The 21,733-nt window shown below is 42.4% G+C and overlaps 1 protein-coding gene across 1 annotated transcript in view; it reads right to left on the reverse strand.

The window, feature by feature from the left end:
• The window catches only part of LOC118817849 (SH3 and multiple ankyrin repeat domains protein 2-like), a 92,710-nt gene that overhangs the window by 14,264 nt on the left and 56,713 nt on the right, over window positions 1-21,733 (reverse strand). Inside the window, exons 9-12 of the mRNA XM_036584806.1 lie at window positions 14,780-14,839; window positions 14,263-14,387; window positions 13,741-13,852; window positions 7,817-10,199 (exon numbers count right to left, since the gene is read on the reverse strand). Coding sequence (XP_036440699.1) covers window positions 7,817-10,199; window positions 13,741-13,852; window positions 14,263-14,387; window positions 14,780-14,839 — 2,680 coding nt within the window. The remainder of the gene's footprint in view (window positions 1-7,816; window positions 10,200-13,740; window positions 13,853-14,262; window positions 14,388-14,779; window positions 14,840-21,733) is intronic.

The raw sequence follows: 21,733 nt of genomic DNA on the forward strand, positions 1-21,733 counted from the left end.
TGAGGTAATCAGCTTCCTCAAATCATTTGAGTTGACTTAACTCGTCAGGTTTTACAGTGTGCAGTTATAGGGTTTTTCAGTGCGCGTAAACTCTTACTCTGATTTCTTTCGTTTCAGTCTGTGCATTTGTGAAATCGGAGCGCCGTCCCAGAAACAGCGAGCAGCGTTTAACACAGCACCTGCGAGATGCAGCACAACACTTTTGGAATGATGCTGAAACTGACTACACGCTCGACCAAATAAAGGATTTAAATATTCTTCATCTTCTAGGTGATGTATATTCATATTTTCTGGAAAAACGACTTAAAAAAAAAACAACAAAAAACAAAAAAAACAACACAGCGTCTGAGCTTTACTTTATTTTTACCTCACGTCGTATTCTCGGAGTGTTTTGGCAGGATGCAAAGCAGAAATCTGATCACTGTCTAAGTTTTCCACAGTTTCCCCATTATCTGATTTCCCAAGTACATGTAAACGCAGTGAACAGATTACTGATAAAATCTGATTTTCTGTAGTTATCAGATTATTAAGTGCATGTAAATATACTCACTGTTTATTTACTTAATTTACCATATTGAGAAAAAAATTGTAACATAACATAAAACATGGCCTGTGCAAAAGTTATGGCATATTTTATATTTTTTAGTCTGGTTTCATTGACTTACATTAAAAGTAAAGTATGTTTTTTCGTTCTCCTATAAAGTTACCATTTTGGAGATACGAGGTTTTGTCCCGACAGCAGTGATCTATATATGTGTGTGTGTATATTCATACACACACTGTAAAAAGTGGCTCATCAGATCTACTTTAAAAAAATACTGCATGTGGTATTAAGTAAATTAACAAATTCTATTCAACTTTAAAAAAACTACATTGATTGAAAATGTACCTTTAAAACTCATTTAAAGTAAACAACTGAGCCTTAAGACCACTTAAGGAACCACTGACAACAAAACTGCCTCCAACTCAGCTTCAGACAAGAATATCAGCTCTTTTTTCTCCTTTTCTCTTCTTGAAATAAAGGTTTAAAACTTAACAGCACATCTGGTTATATGAAAACTAATATCTGTGAGTGTTTGAAGTCTGATTAATGCTGTTCAAGCTGTCCAGCCGACTGTTTTCATGTTTAACAGCACATAAATCAGAAACCTTCATCGCTTTAAGATTAATGGTTAACTGGCAAAAGAGTACAGCAATATGAGTAAAAGAATCCACTATAAAATAAAACAATAACAAACAATAAACGGACAGATCTGATGTGCTTGAGTGAAGCTAAATTTGCTCTGAATCACCAAAAATGAATTAAGCCAGCTATGAAGTGGCTTTCGTTTTCTGAAAGAATGTCTGAATGTAAAACAGTAACTTTCCATCAAATTCGAATCATGATAAAATATCTTCATTAAACACCAAGGTGGTCCACTTTTATAAATAAAGGTACTAAACTGTCACTGGGGCAGTTCCCCTCTTGTCACTGGGGTTGAACCCCAGCCGATCAGGCACAACATTATGACCACCTCCTTGTTTCTACGCTCATTGTCCATTTTATCAGCTCCACTTACTATATAGGTGCACTTTGTAGTTCTACAGTTACAGACTGTAGTCCATCTGTTTCTCTGATACTTTGTTAGCCCCCTTTTACCCTGTTCTTCAGTGGTCAGGACCCCCATGGACCCTCACAGAGCAGGTACTATTTGGGTGGTGGATCATTCTCAGCACTGCAGTAACACTGACGTGGTGGTGGTGTGTTAGTGTGTGTTGCGCTGGTCTGAGTGGATCAGACACAGCAGTGCTGCTATATTTGGATATAATTGTACCATAATCCATTGAAATTATATTTTCTAAGTTTCTAAGTTGGGGTCAGTTGTGGGCTGGACGTTAGGGAACCAGCCCTGTGACCGGAAGGTCGCCGATTTGATCCCTGAGCCGACAGGACATGACTGAGGTGCCCTTGATCAAGCACCCAACCCCCAACTGCTCCCCGGGCACCGTGGATAGGGCTGCCCACCGCTCCGGGCAAGTGTGCTCACTGCCCCCTAGTGTGTGTTCACTAGTGTGTATGTGGTGTTTTACTGCAGGGATGGGTTAAATGTGGAGGTGAAATTTCCCCGCTGTGGGATAATAAGGGTCACTTAATTAATTAACTGTACTGACTCCACACACCCCGTCTCGTCTCCAGCCTTTTTATTTTATTGTTCTGTTTTAAAACATTCGGTTATGAAAATGTACAAATACTTTTCACCTGGAAAAACTTATTTAAGGTTCACAATCAGACCTTAAAACCACTGTTGTACCTTTGAGGGAACATTTACACTGTTTGTACCTTGAAGAATGAAAAATGTACCTGAACAGAACCTTTATTTCTAACAGTGAATGGAGGGAAAGTTTCCACACAATTTCTCCACTTTTTTCCATGAACCAAAACAATTAACACCAAAGCACAGCACGCTTTTATCAGCAGCAGTAACTGTGGCTTCTCCGGGTTAAACCTTTATCTGACTTGCTGCTTATTTCACTTATTCCACCCACAAGACTGAACACAATCAAACTGCGAACCGGCCGCGATCTCATCTCCTCCCGATTCGCGCTGAGATTAGGCTTTCAGTATTGTCAGCAACTGTCTTTCTCTTCCCTAATTACGCTGCTAATTTATCATAAAAGTGATTAATTTAATCTTAATTGCATCATCACACAAGCAGCTGGCTGGGAAAACGCAACAGAGAGCCAAATGACGGGAAAAAGAACAGCTTTAACTGTAACAGCCTGCAGGCAAAGACAGAACACAACCTCTCTGCTACGCCCTGACAAACAGTCCACGATAAAAGCCTTGTTTTAGAGACAGAAAGCTGAAAATAAGGGTTTCGTAAGCTTAAATACATTAATTCAAGATTCATCATTAACAGAGTGCATGTGTTTTTTACTGCAGGAGAAAACATGATTATTAAAAAATATTTTTAGGAAGGCAGGCATTTTTATGCATCACTGAAGTTCCACGTCACATATTAATAATTATAAACTGACTAAACTGAAATCTGAATGGCTGAACTGCATTCAAACTCATGATAAAACACTTAGCAGTCACTAAACTGCTGAATATCTTAAATCACACACATATGTGTATATATATATATATAAAGCTGTATTTAGTTTTTTGTTCACCAGCCTGTTATTCAAATTTTCTGTTCCACCTTAAATGGTGCTGCAGTTACACTGAGGTGCCTTTAGCGTATAACAAATTTCAGACAAGAAGCTCTAAATAAGAAGCCAACATCAGCTTACCCCAATAAATGCATTCATTTACCTTAATAAATGTTTTAATATACCTTAATAAATGTATTAATTTACCTTAATAAAAGCTCCTTAATCAACAAACCCACTCAAACTTTCTCATTGAACTGTTTAATGAGCAGCTAACGAGCAGCACAGCAGAGCAGCTGTTGAATGCGTCTCACTAGCTGATCTAACGCCGCGTCCCAAACCACACACTTCTGCACTTCAGCTACTACACTAATGAGTGCACTTCTAATGGGATACGCTGAACAGATTAACTGAAATATATCACTTAAATGTAAAACACTCAAATGCATCGTTTAATACACTTTTAAACCACAGGAACTGCTGTACTGACGTATGTTATCTAACTGCGTTTACTCACAGATCACAGCATGTTAAATAATCTTTGCACCTTATTTCACAACCCTGCCTCATGCTCAGGAATGAGCGCTGTGTCGGTGCTGCACTGTCCGGTCTGTTTACTGTCTAATGTCTGTTTTATTTTTTGTATTTATTATTGTTTCTAGTCTAAGTTTTTCGCACACTCACGTCTGCACGCTGCACTTTGTACTGCTTATTCTGTTTCATGTTGCACCATGTTGGCCCTGGAGGAACCTAATCTCACTCCACTGTGTACTTGTACATAGATGGAATGACAATAAAAGCCTCTTGACTTGAAAAATGAGTTTTAAACTCAATGTAAAAAAAAAAAAACGCTTTACTGCCTTTGATGGATGGGTTTCGCTTTGTTATCCCGTAATGAACTGCCGCTGTGCTGCGGACTGAACTTAAAAGCAATAAGCCATTTGCACTACAGTGATTTTATTACAGGTATCAGGTAAAAATGACTGTAATGCACAGCTCCTCGTGGCTTATAGGCCCTTTTCACAATTCCATGTTTCTTCTACTGGAAGTAGTTGTTGCAGGGTAACACTGCTTCTGCTACAGCAACGACAATAACAACGATTCATACTACAGAGAAGACGCCCTGTGTCACCCTGCACTGCCGCTGACTAACGTTAATGTTAATGTGCTTTAAAGTCGCTGCTGCAGCCGCTTTCAGAGGAACAGTTTTCATTTTCTCTCCAAAGCTGTCGGTATCTGAGAGAGCGAGAGCTCAGTGGGGAGCAGGTGTTCGTTCACTGGAGTTGGTGTTTGTGTAAAACGTCTACAGTGGTGCTACAGACCCTGATGTCCTGGCGCGCCCCCTGCTGGTGTGTGCATTTAGCTTTTTGCCAACTATTTTATTGATAGCAAGCTGTTTATCACTCTGTAGATGTTAGCTGACGTTACTGTGCTCTGATAGCTGTGAAGGAATTTTTCCACGAAGCATTTATTTCCTTTATTTAGTTTGGACTCCACATTGTTGTGTGTTTGGTTCTCCAACAGTTCTGGACTCATCCTCCAATTTCTATCTTGGCAACTATTACAAAGATAAAGTGAGACACCTTTCTGCGGTGGCTGCAGTGATACGAACGCCTGTATTTCTGTGGTTAGTAACTGTCTGTAAGGTAATAGTGGAACTTGTTGGAAAAAAAACATATTTTGTTGATTTTTTAAGAGAAAAGAAGTGAATATAACTTCTGCAGCAATCTATTTAAAAATATCATTTTTTCCACAAATGTTAATGCCTTAACTTAAAAAATTAAAAATAAGAAAGAGAAATTCTTATTTCTTAATTTCTTATTTCTTTGTAAGAGAGAAGTGGGAAACTTCAACTAACTCCTGAGGACCGTTCCTTCTTAAAAATAAAATTACATATTCATAGGGATAAGTTACAAATGACACATTTGTGGTGCGTACGCTTCGTTTGGTTTGCTTGATTTATGCTACCAGTGCTGCCGTCCTGATTTGTAGTAGATGATTATTTGGCCATTTACAAATCATTTTATTCTGTGTCCATAATGGCTTTCAGCTGCGTAAATGTTATCACAGCTCACTGAGCGACAAACTGAGAGAGAGAGAGAGAGAGAGAGAGAGAGAGAGAGAGAGAGAGAGAGAGACAGTGAGAGAGAAGAGAGAGACAGAGAGAGAGAGACAGAGACAGAGAGAGAGAGAGACAGTGAAAGAGAGAGAGAGAGAGAGACAGTGAAAGAGAGAGAGAGAGAGTGAACAAGAGGAAGCGCTGATAATCTCTCACTCTCCTCGGCAGCTCAGCGCTTTAGGCTGGATATCTTTATGTAAAATGCATGTACACTGTGAATAATTCACCGTCTTTATGCCCTCGCCTTATGTAAGAGGAAGGGCCATGGAAAAAAGCAGGAGCTGAGAGGGTCTCAGGTGTGGGGTCAAGTTGTGGCTGCACACATACATTTTCCATAGCGCTGCTTCTCTGCTGCTCAAAAACACTGCGAAGTGCTGCAAACAGTCCGCAGCAGGGACAACTTCTATTAGCGACTTGCTTAAAAATAAACAGTGGCAGTAAAATGTTCTAAGAGCAGGAGGAAGAACCGCTGAGAGGAACCAAGACTCAGAAGGAAGAACTTCCTAAGAGCATGAGGAAGAACAACTGATAGAAAACAAGACTCAAAAAGATAACCTCCCTAAGAGCACAAGGAGGAACGTCTGAGAGGAACCAAGACTCAAAATGAAGAACTTTCTAAAAGCAGGTGGAACAACAACTGAGACGAACAAGATTCAAAAAAGAACCTCCCAGAGCATGAGGAAGAACTTCCAAGAGAAACCAAGACTCAAAAGGAGCATGAGGAAAGAACCGTGGAGAAGAACCAAGGGTCAAAAGGAAGACCTTCCTAAGAGCATGAGGATGGAACCACTGAGAGGAACCAAGACTCAAAAGGAACACCTTCCTAAGAGCATGAGAAGGAACAACGGAGAGAAAGCAAGACTGAGAAGGAAGAACTTCATAAGAGCATGAGGAAGAATCACTGAGAAGAACCAAGACTCAAAACAAAGAGCATGCAGAAGAACAACTGAGAGGAACCAAGACTCAAAAGGAGAACCTCCCTAAAAGCATGAGGAAGAACCACTAGGAGGAACCATAACTCAAAAGGAGAACCTCCTTAAGAGCATGAGGAAGAACCACTGAGAAGAACCAAGACTCAAAAGGAAGAACTTTATAAGTGCAGGAGGGAGATCAGCTGAGAGGAACCAAGACTCACAAAGAAGAACTGCACAAGAGCATGAGGAAGAACCAATGAGTAAAACCAAGACCCAAAAGCAGACCCTCGCTAAGGGTTCCTCGTCTCCCGCGTGGAAGAGCAGGTTCAGGCTCAGCGCAGAGATACAGGCCTGTAACGGTTTATGCTGTAATGTAATGACGTCTGTCTGGCGCTGTGTGTATGTGGTCATTATATCTGTTCTGTCATCGCTGCTCTAACGAAGTGCTTATCGCGGAAACTCATATCGCAATAACGATAAAATATCATATATCGTGCAGCCCTATTATACAGTGTCTAGATTTCTTTATAAAAACGTCCCTGTTGGCTCTGCACAGTCTTCATTCATTCACATTCAGCATGAGATCTCTGGCTTCCCCTTGATTTTTCTTTTTATTTCATGCCGGGTGGTAGACCCTCTAGCTCAGCCCCCCAAAGTTGTCCATAAGGATGCTTCAATTTGCTGCCACATGAGACAACAGTGATTGGTCGAGCAAGATCATGCAACCTGATAAAGCTTGCGCAAAGGTCCAAAAAACGTATATAGTGTTTTCACAATTACAACAATCACATTTGGTTTGCGAAACATCACCAGTTCTACACGCAATCAAATGACCTTATCAATGTCTGCAGACACCACGCTCGTTGAGTAAAGGCCTTAAGGGTTATCAGTTTTTTGAGGTTTTCTTTTCGCTCCTTGAAGAACACAACAGTTTTGTGTTCCCGATGCCTTTTTCTGCATCACGTCCCAAGGCACACTGAGTAACTCTTCTGGTGGTGAGAACAAAATCCAGTAAAATCCCTCAGTGGCTCATTTATCTGTTCACAAGAACACTCGCACAGTCTGCCGCAAAAAAGTGAAAAGAACATTTCCATCCTTTCTCATTCTCCTTTCCATCCAAGTAAATGCCTCTACAGAGTATTTAGTTTAACTCAGACCCATTTGCACTCATTCCTGAAAGCACTCAAGTGGATTACTTTAAATCTGAGCAATGAGTCCAGTGTTCTCGTCAAGGATTAAACAAATTAAAGAATTAGAAGCGCTGCACGTACTCGCCTCCGTTCAACATGATGTAGCAAAACAGCACATATATAATAAACCTTATTAAGCTGCTGAAGTACCAGTCAAAATTTGGACACACCTTTGGCTTTGCTTCTTTAGTTTTGCGCTAAAAGGCTACTGTAGTTAACAAGCAATGGAAGGTATAAAAACAGAGTTTCTAAAATGGACAAAAGTATGTTGCATGGAGTAAAACAGTAGAAGCCATACTGAAGCGTGAACTTTGTATATCAAAGCAAAGGGAAAGGAATTTTGAGGAACAGTTTTGATTTAAACACCTTTTGTCTGCTTTCGATCTACCTTTTGATGAGTATATAGTGTGTCCAAACTTTTGACTGGTACCGTATTTTAGTAGATAGTGGTCGCTCACCTGGTTGCAAAGCTTCTGGGTCCTGTTGGAGAGTCAAGTGAGTCTCCTTGTTTGGGTGATTTGTCCCGGTTCATGTGCTGCAGGATGGAGCTCAGCTCACTGATCACATTGGCCTTAGGATCCGGATTTGATGAGGGTGGGCTCCGGAGCTCGGGAGGGTCTCCCCAAAGTTTGGAGCTTCTCTGAGTGGGTGTTTTGGGCAGTTCTGACTGGGCAGCACCATCTGGAGGCGGAGGTGGGGCAGGTGGAGGTTGACTGAAGGATTCGGGACTTTCCTCGATCAAGGGATCCCTGTAAAGTGCATTGCTTTTGTTGATGATGGGCTTCATTTTTGGCTTGGGCGGCACTGGAGGCCGATCCACCAGGAATGCCTGACCGTCTGCATAGACTGTGCAAGTGTCCAGTGCTTCACCACCTTCTGACGACAGTGTTGAAATGCTGGACACGGTTGAGATGGTGCTAGTGGTCTCTAGGTGGGGGTCTCCGCTACTTCTGCTGTCCACTTCTTCGATTCCAGAGTCCGTGACTGGCTCAAAGCTCTCAGGAGGTGGCGGGGGGTAACTAGGAGGGGGCATGCAGTTTGAAATCCCAATTGGACGCTTATGTTCTGCACTGATTTGCGGAGGTGCATGAGGATGGTATGGAGGCAAGGGTCCTCCTGGGATACTGTTTTTCCTCTGCTTCAGAATCTCTGCTAACTGGTCCTCAGGGATGTCAATGCTGTTTGCAAACTCCAAGGGAGGAGGTAAAGGTTCGGCAAACACAAATTCCTCATCAATATCCACCGAGGCCAAAGGTGGAGGGGGGATGCGGAAAGGCAGTTTGATGGGTTCATCCATCGAGCCACCTACTGTGATGCTTTTTGTTCGGTGTGGAGCAGGCTGAGAATTGGGCACTGTGGGTTTGGTACCTGAATCTCTCGGTTCTGTGGGTACACTGTCTTGTCGTGGTGCCCCCTCCTGCTTCCCTCCGTCACTTGTGCTATTTTCTTTGGGCTTTACACCGTCTACTGTGTGGACCATCAGCAGCCCTGCTGACTTCTGCTGTGATGTGTCCACAATGTCAATCAGCATGTTCTTCTTCTCCTCTGCCTGCTTGTCGTCTTTTGTGCCATCTGCTTCATATTTAGACTCCGTCATCTGTCTTCGCAGACCACCTCGACCCGCAGACCGGGCCAGGTTGGCCTCGATGCCTGAGCGGAGCTTGGTGTCGATGAAGAGGGGCTGGTTGAGGTCTGGTTTGTGGGACTCCCCCTTTGGTGGAGGTGGAGGAGGCTGCACTTGCTCTTTCATTGCTCTGTCCCGGGCAGCTAAGGCCAGGGCTAGAGGGGAACTGGGGTCCAGAGCCTTACCTGTGACCGGATGTAGGTAGCCTCCACCATTGGAGCTGTAGGTCTTCACCGATGCTGGGAGGCTGACAGGACTGTCTAGATCAGGGCAGTTCCTTGTACGTGTGTTAAGAGGTTCACGCACAATTGTGGGTTCAGGGGTGTTAAAGTCCGTCACGTTTCCACCACTGCCACTACCTCCACTATTGCCACTATCACTTCCACTTCCTTGTGCTGCATTCAGCAGTGAAGCTGGTGGTGCCATAAATGTCCGCAGTCCCTCATCGTTTCCAAACATGCCCTCGTCTATGGACTTTGACTGCCGCAAGCGAGGGACAGGAGTGGGCAAATCTTCATCTCCTAAATCTGTGGACAGAAAGGCTGGTGAATTCCTACGAGCCTCCAGCCGCTTCTCCCGGTCACGAACCGCCCCAGCAATAGCAGCCGCAAATGGGTTGCTGATACTGAGGCCGTCTTCAGGTCGCAGCTGGCCACCTGAGTGCTCAGGGGTGCTTGTCTCAATCTCCATGCTGCTACCTTGGCTGCTTTTGCCACTGCTGCTGGTGGACGGCTCTTTGACAATGATGGTGGGGATGGGGATGGAGCAGGTTTTTTCTGGACTGTCCTCCACATTCGGCTGCTTGACCAACATGCCCTTCCGCCTAGCCGGTTTAGCTGGGACATAAAGCGCCTTGTTGCCAACCTCTGAGTATGGGTTCTCAGGCACGGAAGCCCTATTCAGATTGCGGGCATTCTGTTGAGAGTTCTGAGGGTCGTATTGATCTGAGTTCTGACGCTGGAACCCGACCCGGTCTCTACGGATGGTGCCTGTGCCGGCGTTGCCAAACCCTCTACCTGCTGAAGGCTGGCCGAAGCCAGGCTGGCAGCGGCCGGGGCCGTAGCCTTGTCCGACAGGGGCGCTGGGGTTGAAAGGCGGCGATGGAGGGGAGACACCTGGTGGAGGCGGGATGTCTTCCGATGTGTCAGGCATAGAGAGGCTCCGAGTGAACTTCAGCAATGGAGGGGTCAGGAACTGCTTCTCTTCTTCCGTAATTCCTAAGCAAGACAAACAGGTTACATATTATTTGGGCACCTCAGATGCTGGCAAGACGTTTGTACAAGCTGTTTTCACAAGTATGTCTTCAGCAAAGACTGTTTAACCCTTAAATGCTTACCTTGTTTAGCTAGCAACTCGTGTCCTTATTTCCCTGTCTACCTTGACCATTCCTTCAACCATTTCATTTTTAGATTGACTAAATATCAAAATAATGGCAATGTATGTTGTTATTTAGCTGTAATCAGTAAAATGTTTTGACAGTTTTACACTATCATTGCTGACTGTAGATTCATTTGTGCTGGGACCCATAAATGTAAGTACAAAGCAAACTGATAATGAAGTTTAATGACTATAATGCGTGTTCTTAAATCTGCAGCAAAGGCTCTTCATAGCTCCAAATAAATACTGGCTGTTAATAACAGCCAGTTCTCAGTCTTTAGCCAGTTCTAATAACACTAGTTAATTAACATTAATGTACAGTTGTTTAATCAGTGCCGTTCTAGCCAAAGAACTAACACTGTTACTGTATTTCAGTGCAGCGTAAGAGTGATCTAAACAGGCATCACTGATTGGGCCACAATTATGCCAGTGGTTTGTAATACTGGCACAGCTGGCTGAATGTATGCTTTACATAATCGTATTTACACTACTGTTCAAAAGTTTGGAAACAATGACGGATGTATTTTAATATTCCTATCAACCCTTGTGTGGTGTTCAGGTCTGTGGGACCCATTTTCAATGTTTACCAAAAGAAAAAATTATGTGATTTATTATTATTTCAGCCTCAGATTTCTTGACCTTTGCTCATTTTCTGTGAAGAACATATAAAACAACATTGTCAGCACTGCAGTAACACTGATGTGGTGGTGGTGTGTTAGTGTGTGTGGTGCTGGTCTGAGTGGATCAGACACAGCAGTGCTGCTGGAGTTTTTAAACACTGTGTCCACTCACTGTCCACTCTATTAGATACTCCTTCCTTGTCGGTCCACCTTGTAGATGTAAAGCCAGAGACGATAGCTCATCTGCTGCTGCACAGTTTGTGTTGGTCATCCTCTAGTCCTTCACCAGTGGTCACAGGACGCTGCCCCGACCTGCCCACAGGACGCTGTTGGCTGGATATTTTTGGTTGGTGGACTATTCTCAGTCCAGCAGTGACACTGAGGTGTTTAAAAACTCCAGCAGCACTGCTGTGTCTGATCCACTCGGACAAGCACAACACACACTAACACACCACCACCACGTCAGTGTTACTGCAGTGCTGAGAATGATCCACCACCCAAATAGTACCTGCTCTGTGAGGGTCCATGGGGGTCCTGACCACTGAAGAACAGGGTAAAAGGGGGCTAACAAAGTATCAGAGAAACAGATGGACTACAGTCTGTAACTGTAGAACTACAAAGTGCACCTATATAGTAAGTGGAGCTGATAAAATGGACAATGAGCGTAGAAACAAGGCGGTGGTCAGAATGTTATGCCTGATCGGTGTATTTCTGTATGTGTTATTGCATAGTTTTGGTGTTTTTACTGTGACTCTAAAATGTGGAAAATAGTAAAAAAAAAGGGAAATCCTTTTATGATTATCCGTCTGCTACTGTATCTTGCAGTCTGTCAGCTCCTTTCCTCGTTCCAGCCAGCCGGAGAACATCAGTAAGCTGTGCAGCTCCATGATAAACTCTCAGCTCAGCAGGACTCAATCAGAGTGGAGAGTTTCGATGAACAGAAAGGGCAGCGTCAATCCCATAACCCCCTGTTTCGGGCCATATGGTCAGAAAGGCGAGGAGAACTCGAGGGACCATGAATAATATTACCATTTATTAATATGCACTTGCTGATTGTGCCATTTCTTCTCCAGAATGTGTAATTAGTTCTAATGGTTCCATCAAAGGAATCTGGAGTGGCAAGCAGATCGGCCTAATTTAACGATAATCGAACTTAATGAACTCTGTTCAGCTGGCGAGACGGAGCCGGCTGAGCGATGAAAGCGTAATCGACCCTGGGAATAGCCATCACGTAAAACATATAAATAGATCTGGAAGTTAAAATAAGACTCTTCTGCTCAGTAAAAGAAACCGAGTCATGAAGAAACCACGTCAATGACTCTGTATATAGACCAGGCGAGTCTTAAAGCTATCGGAAATAAAACTGTGAAATACTATAATTAGCTTGGATGAGTCAGGAATGTTTTAAAGTCTTGAATGATTCTCACAGAGAACGCAGTGAGCTTCTTAATCTATAAAGTTCCTCAGGCTAATTTTATCATTCAGCAGAAGTCTGAGTGCAGTATTACCCTTTACAGTGAGTCAAAAGCAGGAAACAGAAGATACAAGTAGCGATTTAAAGGAAAAGTCAAATTTACCCAGTTTTCCCACCCTTTTACCCCAAATGTGGTCTTATATTCCCAGGGTTCTACATACATACTGCAGAGTTCTTATATTCCTAGGACCCTATATTTCCAGGGCCTTATATTTCCAGGATCCTATATTCCCCGGACACTTAATTCCTAGGGACCTGTATTCACAAGGACATGTATTTCTAGAATCCTATATTCTTCGGGAACTATATACCCCGGGCCCTATATTCCCAGGGCCCTCTATTTCCAGGATCCTATATTCCCCAGATGCTATATTTCTTGGAAACTATATTCCTAGGGCCCTGTATTCCCAGGGATCTATTTTTCTAGGATTCTATATTCTCCATACACTATATTCCCAGGAACATATATTCTCAGGGCCCTATATTCCCAAATACCTATATTCCCAGGGCCCTCTATCTCCAGAATCCTATATTCCCCAGCCACTATATTCCTTGGAACCTATATTTCCAGAGACCTATATTCCCAGGTCCCTAAATTTCCAGGATCCTATATCCTCAGACGTTATATTCCTTGGAACCTAGATTTTCCAGGACCGTGTATTCCCAGGGAACTATATTTCCAGGATCTTATATTCCCTGGACCCTATATCCCCAGGAACCAATATTCCCAGGCCCTATATTTCTAGGATCCTATATTCCCCCGGATCCTATATTCCCTGAAACCTGTGTTCCCAGGGTTCTACATTCCCTGGGTTCTATATTCCCAGGATCCTATACAGCAGAGTTCCTGTATTCCAAGGATCCTATATTCCCAGGGTCCTATGTTTCCTCATTGTAATTTAATAGGACGTAGCTCTATGTTCCCATGTTGCCTCGATCATATTTCCTCAACAAGAAAATAAGAGTAACATACATACCTCAGGTATATTTACAAACATACATATCCTGATTATGTGTTCAATAAAATATCTGAAATTGTACGGCACACTCTTATCTATAAACACTGGCCTGAAGTACAGACAAAATTCAGGCTTCTAGATGCTGCTTCTGTGTTTAGCTATGCTAATGTACTTTAGTTCATGTTTATAGAGAACAGTGAGTCACACAGAGTCAGAGACCACATAATCAAGTCTATTTAGTGACTCCTCCTTTACTCCTGTCGGTTCACCACACTGGGATGCGTTTCCATTGTCAGACTGGCAGATCTTTCCAGGCTGTTTTTCTTACCGATGGACTTCTGTCTCCTCATTGTGCCCTTCGGTACTCCCAGGTACGCCCCCTGGGGGCCGCCAGGAACAGTGGGTGGGACGACAGCTACACCCTGCCGCTCGTACATGGACTGCAGGGAAATATAAGGAATCAGGGTAAGTACAGATGTTCAGACACACATATACACATATTTATCTGAACCCAGTGGGACCTGACCGCTCATACACACTTAAACAAGATGGTTCTTCAAGGGTTCTTTGATAAAGAAAACAGTTCTATATACAAGAAGTGTTCTTCTATTGTTACAGGCCTAACATCGTACCAATAGAAGAACCCTTTTTGGTTTTATATAGAACCCTTGTCAAATAGGTTCTATACAGAACCATATAAAACACATTCTCCATCAATCTCAAGAACCCTGTAAAGATGCAAAGAACCCACTAATCACAAAAAGGGTTCTTTGAGTATTCATGGTTCTATATACAACCATTTTAGAAGAAGAAACATCATTTTTAAAAGTGTAGAAGAAGAGACGCTCACATTGAAATCTGTGGGAGTTGCTATGCAGCGACTGGACGGCCGGGGCTTTATGGTGGCCACCCTCATGTCCACTGAGGTGTTGTCCCTCCCGGCCTTCTGGGCCGGTGCTACTTCGTCCACTTTATCTGAAACAGACAACAAAAACCCAACTAAACAACAGAACCAGAGCAGGAACAGCTGTTAACCTCTACAAAAGGAAAACAAACAAACCAAAAAAAAACCACAAGGAAAACGAAAACCTCCGTGGCGCCAGAAGCCAATAATCCGCACATATCTTCTCATCAAAGGAGACTTTTGATGAGACTCCAAAAAATTAAAGAAATAAATAAATTAAACAAAGAAATAGGAATAAAGAGACCGGTCAGCCCCCAAAGCCGTGCAAGCTCCTCAGAATTCAGAGCCATAGAGATTTAGTGTTAGCCACTGCCACGCTAGCGAGCCGCATGCTAGCAAGTCCTGGTAACTGTATAGTTCGGCCTGATCTTTTGAAAAGCCTCCATGCATTTAAGGTGATTACTTAGTGTGACTTGAAATACAATCCTCTTCTTCAGACCCTCAACATTAGAAGACTGAGAATCTACACAGAGACGGGAAGAGAAGAAGATTCAGAGCAGGACTCATACGCTAAACACGCTAAACATGCAACACACACACTATATAAACACACTACAGACACACACAGGACTGTGAAAAAGTCTTAGTCTATCTGAGAAAATTAACTGTAAAGCCATTTATCTGGGCAGCACGTTAGTAATTAATGCTAACATTAGAACAAACACAGATACATAAACAGGTTTAAGGAGAATCAAACTGCTTTTTTCAAAAAATCCCCCATAATGCAGTGTGTGAGGTGTACACAGAGAGATTCAGAGTGGTTTGGTGTGAAATGGTTCAGATGTCTTTACAGTGGTGGTGATAGGAACCAGGCGTCGCCATGACTACAACACAGATATACACATTTCATTTACTATCCAGAACCACCAGTGAACCTACACGACTCTTCTGAGCTTATATGGAATGTTGATGATGCAAAATAGTGGAAAATCTGAAATAATAAGTTTTCTTTGGGGACTATTTTGCCTCAAAACGCCCTGCATATAAAGTATCCCTCCACCATGAATGGAGTTTAAGTTCTCTAAACTATCATAAAACAGTGTCTCAGTCATCAGGCAGTGAATTCATAACCATTTCTGTGAGGGAACTTTTAGAGGTGGACGTCTGGTTCCTATCACCACTGTGAACAATTCTGACTCTGTAAGTTTCTCTAGAACAGAGCATTTCACACCAAACCTCTCTGAACCGCTGCGCTTACATCTTAACCAGTTTTTAATGCAGATAGTTTAAAAAGCTCTCCCCAAAAAAGTCCAGGGTTTTCAGTTACCATGCAATAGCTAAATGATCTAATCCATCCTTCATTAAATTAAATCGGTTGGTCGAACAAAAATGAGACAGCTGGAGAGCAGCGAGAAGTAATGAACCAAACCTGTGTTGTATCCTACATATTCATAACTTTACTGAAAACAACACATTCTTGTTACGTTTTACTGTATTTATTATAATGTTAGACTGCGTTTGTACTGAGAAAATCACAGTTACTGCCCAAAAAAATAGTCTTCAACAACACGACTGCACAGAACTATCCATACACACAGAAACGCATGCACACACAGAATGCTCAAGTAATAACTGTCTGCCTACTTGTCTTGTATATTTTACACAATATCATGACATTATTATGGTCATTTACTCAAGTAATATCTCATGTATCTTTGTATTTGTCTTCACTCTTAAAAAAGCTTCCTAAATGGCTCTAGAGAAAACATTTCATTGGTACAGAACTTCTACGTTATTTGGAGGTTCTTTAAACTTTCTGAAGGTTTCTCACACTTACAAATCTGGTTCCTTAAAGAACCATCCATGGAAATGTTCCTTGCAAAAGTTGTTCTTATCACCCTTAAACACCCTTTTTTGGTACCTTTACTTTCAAGAGTGAATATATTTTATGCTACTCATCATAGTACAATATAATGGATATTTGCTCTTAAATTTGTGACATTAAATCACTTCTAAGTTCAAATATTGTCAGCATATTAACAAAATACTCACAATATAACACCACACTCACATAAACATGCATGCTCAAAGACGGCTCTGCTTAACTACTGCATTTCCACACACACACCGGTGGTTTTCATTCCAGCCCTGAGGGACCTGATACTATACATATTCTTAATTTTCCTGCTTTAACACACTTGATTCAATTTATCAGCTCATTATTAAGCCCTTAAAGAGCATATATTCTATTTATTCCTTGTTTTTTCTTCCCCTGAAGTCCACTTTTCAAGTTTGTGTGACTTTATATATCAAAAACAGCTGTAATTCATTTTCACATGATTACTTTTCAACCTCTCTTTATCCTTTAGAATTAAACAGGCTGATTCCATGCCCTTAGGACTGATATATGTAAATGAGCTCTGTTCTGATTGGCTATCCAGCAGTCAAGACCTGTTAACTTGGGACTGAAATCCTCAGGGCCATGGGTTGAGAAAATAAGCTTTAGCCGTGTGTAGATATTTAGAAAGTGGCAGTTATTCAGCTGCTTCCTGACAGCCAGGAACAGCACAACTTCCACCCCAATAACTCTACAACAGACCGTCTGCAGGAACAACACTCCATAACACTGCAACAGGAATGGGTGGAGCTAAACTGCTGTAGGCTGAATGGGTGGAGCTAAACTGCTGGAGGCTGAATGGGTGGAGCTAAACTGCTGGAGGCTGAATGGGTGGAGCTAAATTGCTGGAGGCTGAATGAGGTGGGCTAACTGCTGTAGGCTGAATGGGCGGGGCTAAACTGCTGTAGACTGAGTGGGTGGGGCTAAACTGATGTGGGTTGGATGGGTGGGGCTAAACTGCTGTAGGCTGAATGGGCGGGGCTAAACTGCTGTAGCTGAATGGTGGAGCTAAACTGCTGGAGGCTGAATGGGGGCTAAACTGCTGGAGGCTGAATGGGTGGGGCTAAACTGCTGTAGCTGAATGAGGGGGGCTAAACTGATGTAGGTTGGATGGGTGGAGCTAAACTGCTGGAGGCTGAATGGTGGAGCTAAACTGATGTAGGTTGGATGGGTGGAGCTAAACTGCTGTAGGCTGAATGGGAGGAGCTAAACTGATGTAGGTTGATGGGTGGAGCTAAACTGCTGTAGGCTGAATGGGTGGAGCTAAACTGATGTAGGTTGGATGGGTGGAGCTAAACTGCTGTAGGCTGAATGGGGGGCTAAACAGCTGTAGGCTGAATGGGTGGGGCTAAACTGCTGTAGCTGAATGGTGGAGCTAAACTGCTGTAGCTGAATGGTGGAGCTAAACTGCTGTAGCTGAATGGTGGAGCTAAACTGCTGTAGCTGAATGGTGGAGCTAAACTGCTGTAGCTGAATGGTGGAGCTAAACTGCTGTAGACTGAATGGTGGGGCTAAACTGCTGTAGCTGAATGGTGGAGCTAAACTGCTGTAGGCTGAATGGTGGAGCTAAACTGCTGTAGCTGAATGGTGGAGCTAAACTGCTGTAGACTGAATGGTGGGGCTAAACTGCTGTAGCTGAATGGTGGAGCTAAACTGCTGTAGCTGAATGGTGGAGCTAAACTGCTGTAGACTGAATGGTGGGGCTAAACTGCTGTAGCTGAATGGTGGAGCTAAACTGCTGTAGCTGAATGGTGGAGCTAAACTGCTGTAGCTGAATGGTGGGGCTAAACTGCTGTAGCTGAATGGTGGGGCTAAACTGCTGTAGCTGAATGGTGGAGCTAAACTGCTGTAGGCTGAATGGTGGAGCTAAACTGCTGTAGGCTGAATGGTGGAGCTAAACTGCTGTAGCTGAATGGTGGAGCTAAACTGCTGTAGCTGAATGGTGGAGCTAAACTGCTGTAGCTGAATGGTGGGGCTAAACTGCTGTAGGCTGAATGGTGGAGCTAAATTGCTGTACATCTTAATGGACAGGACTGAACTGCTGTAGCCTGAATGGATGCTAATAAGTAAACATGTTCATGTTTGTGACATCACAACCATGATGAATTCAGACCAGGTTGTTTTTTGCAGCTTAGTTTGCGTATAAGGACTGTATGGAGTGAGGAGCGAACGGTACGTTTTGAAACTTTAACAAAAAAATTATGTAGTACATCCGATCCTTTTATTTGAATTTTTTTTTTCCACAATACATCCCTTTAATGATCAGCCCAGTGTTTTAAAGCAGGAAAACACCAACATGAGTACAGCGAGTGGGATTATGGGAACGGAGACTGAGAAACACTGATGCAGTATGAACACCACAGGGACAGTCACACATTTAACACACACACAAAATCTTGTCTTACATTCCTTGTGAGGTCTTCCATACGTTTCTATTGATTTTTGTGTTACTGCAGTAATACTACACCTAAACCTAACCTCAGTGTCCAAAAGGCACTTTGCTCTTTTAGCTTTTCCAAAAAATTGTAATTTGTGGTGAAAACAATATGTGTTCAAGTGAGGACCAGCAAAACATCCTCATTTGAGCAAAGATGTCATTTTGTCCTATCGTTGTGAGGACATGCAGTACACACACACACACACACACACACACACACACACACACACACACACAGTTTAATAAGCTCTTCTAATTACAGTCTAGTGACTTTGATGGCTCACATTTTACCTAAGATGGTGGCTTTTTTTACAACATTATAAGTTTAACAGAAAATCAGGTGAATTCATAAGAAATCACAGAAGGCCTCTCAGCTGGAAGTACTGCTCAACACCTGTAGTATTTAGTTTCACTGTGTTCACAGAGTGCAGAATTATAGGCTTGTTTCTTTATTAGTTTCTGAGATACAGCGGCTTTAAGAAGTTGGAATGGGGGATCCCAGGTGGTGCACCCATCTAAGCACTGGCTCTATCACTGGGAGATTGTTCAATATTACAGCTATCCACGGCCAGCAGTCCAAGATAGCACAGTTGGCCTCGCTCTCCCCCCATCACTCAGCACAGTGCTAGTCAACAGAGGCTGACTAAACAGATCTAGCGTTTAGCGTTCTCCTCTGTGCAAGTTCAGCTGTCCAATGACGTTGCATGAGCAGCAGTTGATGTGGTGATGCCTAACAGGTCTTGGAGGAAGCCTGTGCTAGCTTTTGCCCTCCTAGTGCTGGTGGTATCATGTGACTGGGGGAGTCCTAACTAGTGGGTGGAATTGGATACGACTAAATTGGGGAGAAATTTTGGGGACAACTTAAAAAAAAAGTTAGTGTGGCTTTAAAAGAGTGCTACTTATTTGATAAGTTGTGAACATTTTTTTTTCAGTAGGTAGCGCTGTTGTCTCACAGTAAGGAGGGCCTGGGTTCGATTCCCCGGCCGGGCGACCATGGTCCTTCCTGTGTGGGGTTTGCATGTTCTCCCCGTGTCTGTGTGGGTTTCCTCCCACTGTCCACAGACATGCAGCCAGGCCAACTGGAGATGCTAAACTGCCCCTAGGTGTGATTGTGTGTAAATGTATATGTCTGTCTGTCTATCTGCCCTGTGATGGACTGGCGACCTGTCCAGGGTGTATCCTGCCTTCTGCCCAATGACTGCTGGGATAGGCTCTGGCTCCCCACGCGACCCAGAAGGATAATCGGCGTAGAAATTGTGTGCTCTCTGATGTAATTTGCATTTGACCACCAAACCAGAAGATGTAGATCATGTGACTGGGGGAGTCCTAACTAGCTGTAAAATGTCACATCTGACATTTTACAGCTTGTTGAAAATTTGAATATAAAACATATTTATCTCCACATATCAGGTATTTAAATTTTTGCAGTGCTCTTTTGGAAATTCCATATAAGTCTAAAAGAAATAAAGATTTCTAAATTTATGAGCTGTTAAAAATGAAAACAATCAAATAAGGCCAACATTTCAAATGCATATTCCTCCATAAAATACTGTATTTCACTAAAGAGAGCAAACTATAGAATATTTAAGAATATCAAGTCGATAGCCTGAGCCAAACAATTTTTATTTATAGTGTCTAATACACCTTGTTATATAAGCAATGTGCATTTGAAATTAGCCTTTTTTAAATCTATTGGCTCATAAATCAGAAACCTTCATTGCTTTAAGATTAATACCTAAGTGCTCCAAGCGTACCGTAATATGAATTAAAAACGCCAAAATTTGAAAGAGCTGTACTTCAGTGTGGAGAAACATGCCGAATTTGCTCAAATTAACACAAAAAATCCAGACTTTCCAAAGACATTTAATAGCAAACTTTGCATCTTTATAGAATCCCTGAAAACCTCATGTATGTAGCATCAATAAGTCAAAAATTATGACATAAAATTTGCATTTCTTTTACTATAGCACTTATTTTAAGGCGATATAAAGGCCACACACACTTTTTAAAGCCTCTGTCTTTCAGAAATTAATGAAGACGCAAACCTGAAATTTTTCACACTCTCCACTGGGCAAAGTGACATTATTATTTCCTGAAAGTATTAAGCAAACCTGAAACAGTCAGTCAGGAAGGTTTTCTGAGTTATATTCACCTGACTGTAAGCTTAAGGGCAGATTTACTAAGACAGGCACTAATTACTGACTGTCCACTGACATGCTGCACTGGCGAGTGATCAATTTTGAGTTATCAACTAAGAACTTCCATGCAAATGAACACAGGCACAACTTAACACATGACCAGCACAAGATAACCACTCGCTTTTATTTGTCTGTTTCAGATTCAAAATATGATTTATTAGGTTGAGTCAAGAAAGTTACTCCACCTCAAGAGATCATGTGATTATTTCAGCATAAAAATAACTGAGAAAATAAGACATTATTTTGAAATTTCAGAAATTTGACAATGTTATTTTGACTTTCTGCAGTTTAAAACAGTTTTGAGGTTTTTTCCCATCACATTAGGAATAACGTGACACAGCAGGTGTTCACAACTGTTTTTTTCCCCAGCCAAAAATAAGTAAATGTGTTTGATACACTCTCTCTTTAGGTGCTTCACTATAATAATTTCCTCCCAGTATTTTGTGCTTTAAGAGTGAAACGTCTACAAATGCTTATGCACTGTTAATAAAAATAAAAATAGTAGACTTCGAGAATAACGTTGTAATTTTTTGAGAAACAAATCGTACTATTTCGAGAAAAAAGTCCTAATATTTAGAGAAAAAAAGTCGTAGAATTACATTACATTAAAGTGGCATTAATACCAGCAAAGGTCGCAATATTGTGGCCAAAGGCTTTGCGAAGGGACGCAGCACCTCCTCGTGTTAAATGAGGGGCGGTGAGTTGGTGGAGTTCTGCTTTCATATCGATTCACCCATAAAGAAACACTCAGTCTCCCTGTCTCTCCTGCACATCAGCACCAGCCTGTTATTAGTGTAAGAACCGGCTGAAGCAGCTGAGCAGGAAACTGTGTTTATCTAGAATAAAGAGCCAGACGGACTCGGAGGAAACTGTCTGTCTGTGTTG

This window comes from Colossoma macropomum, unplaced genomic scaffold, assembly GCF_904425465.1.
Source record: "Colossoma macropomum unplaced genomic scaffold, Colossoma_macropomum, whole genome shotgun sequence".
Taxonomy (NCBI): domain Eukaryota; kingdom Metazoa; phylum Chordata; class Actinopteri; order Characiformes; family Serrasalmidae; genus Colossoma; species Colossoma macropomum.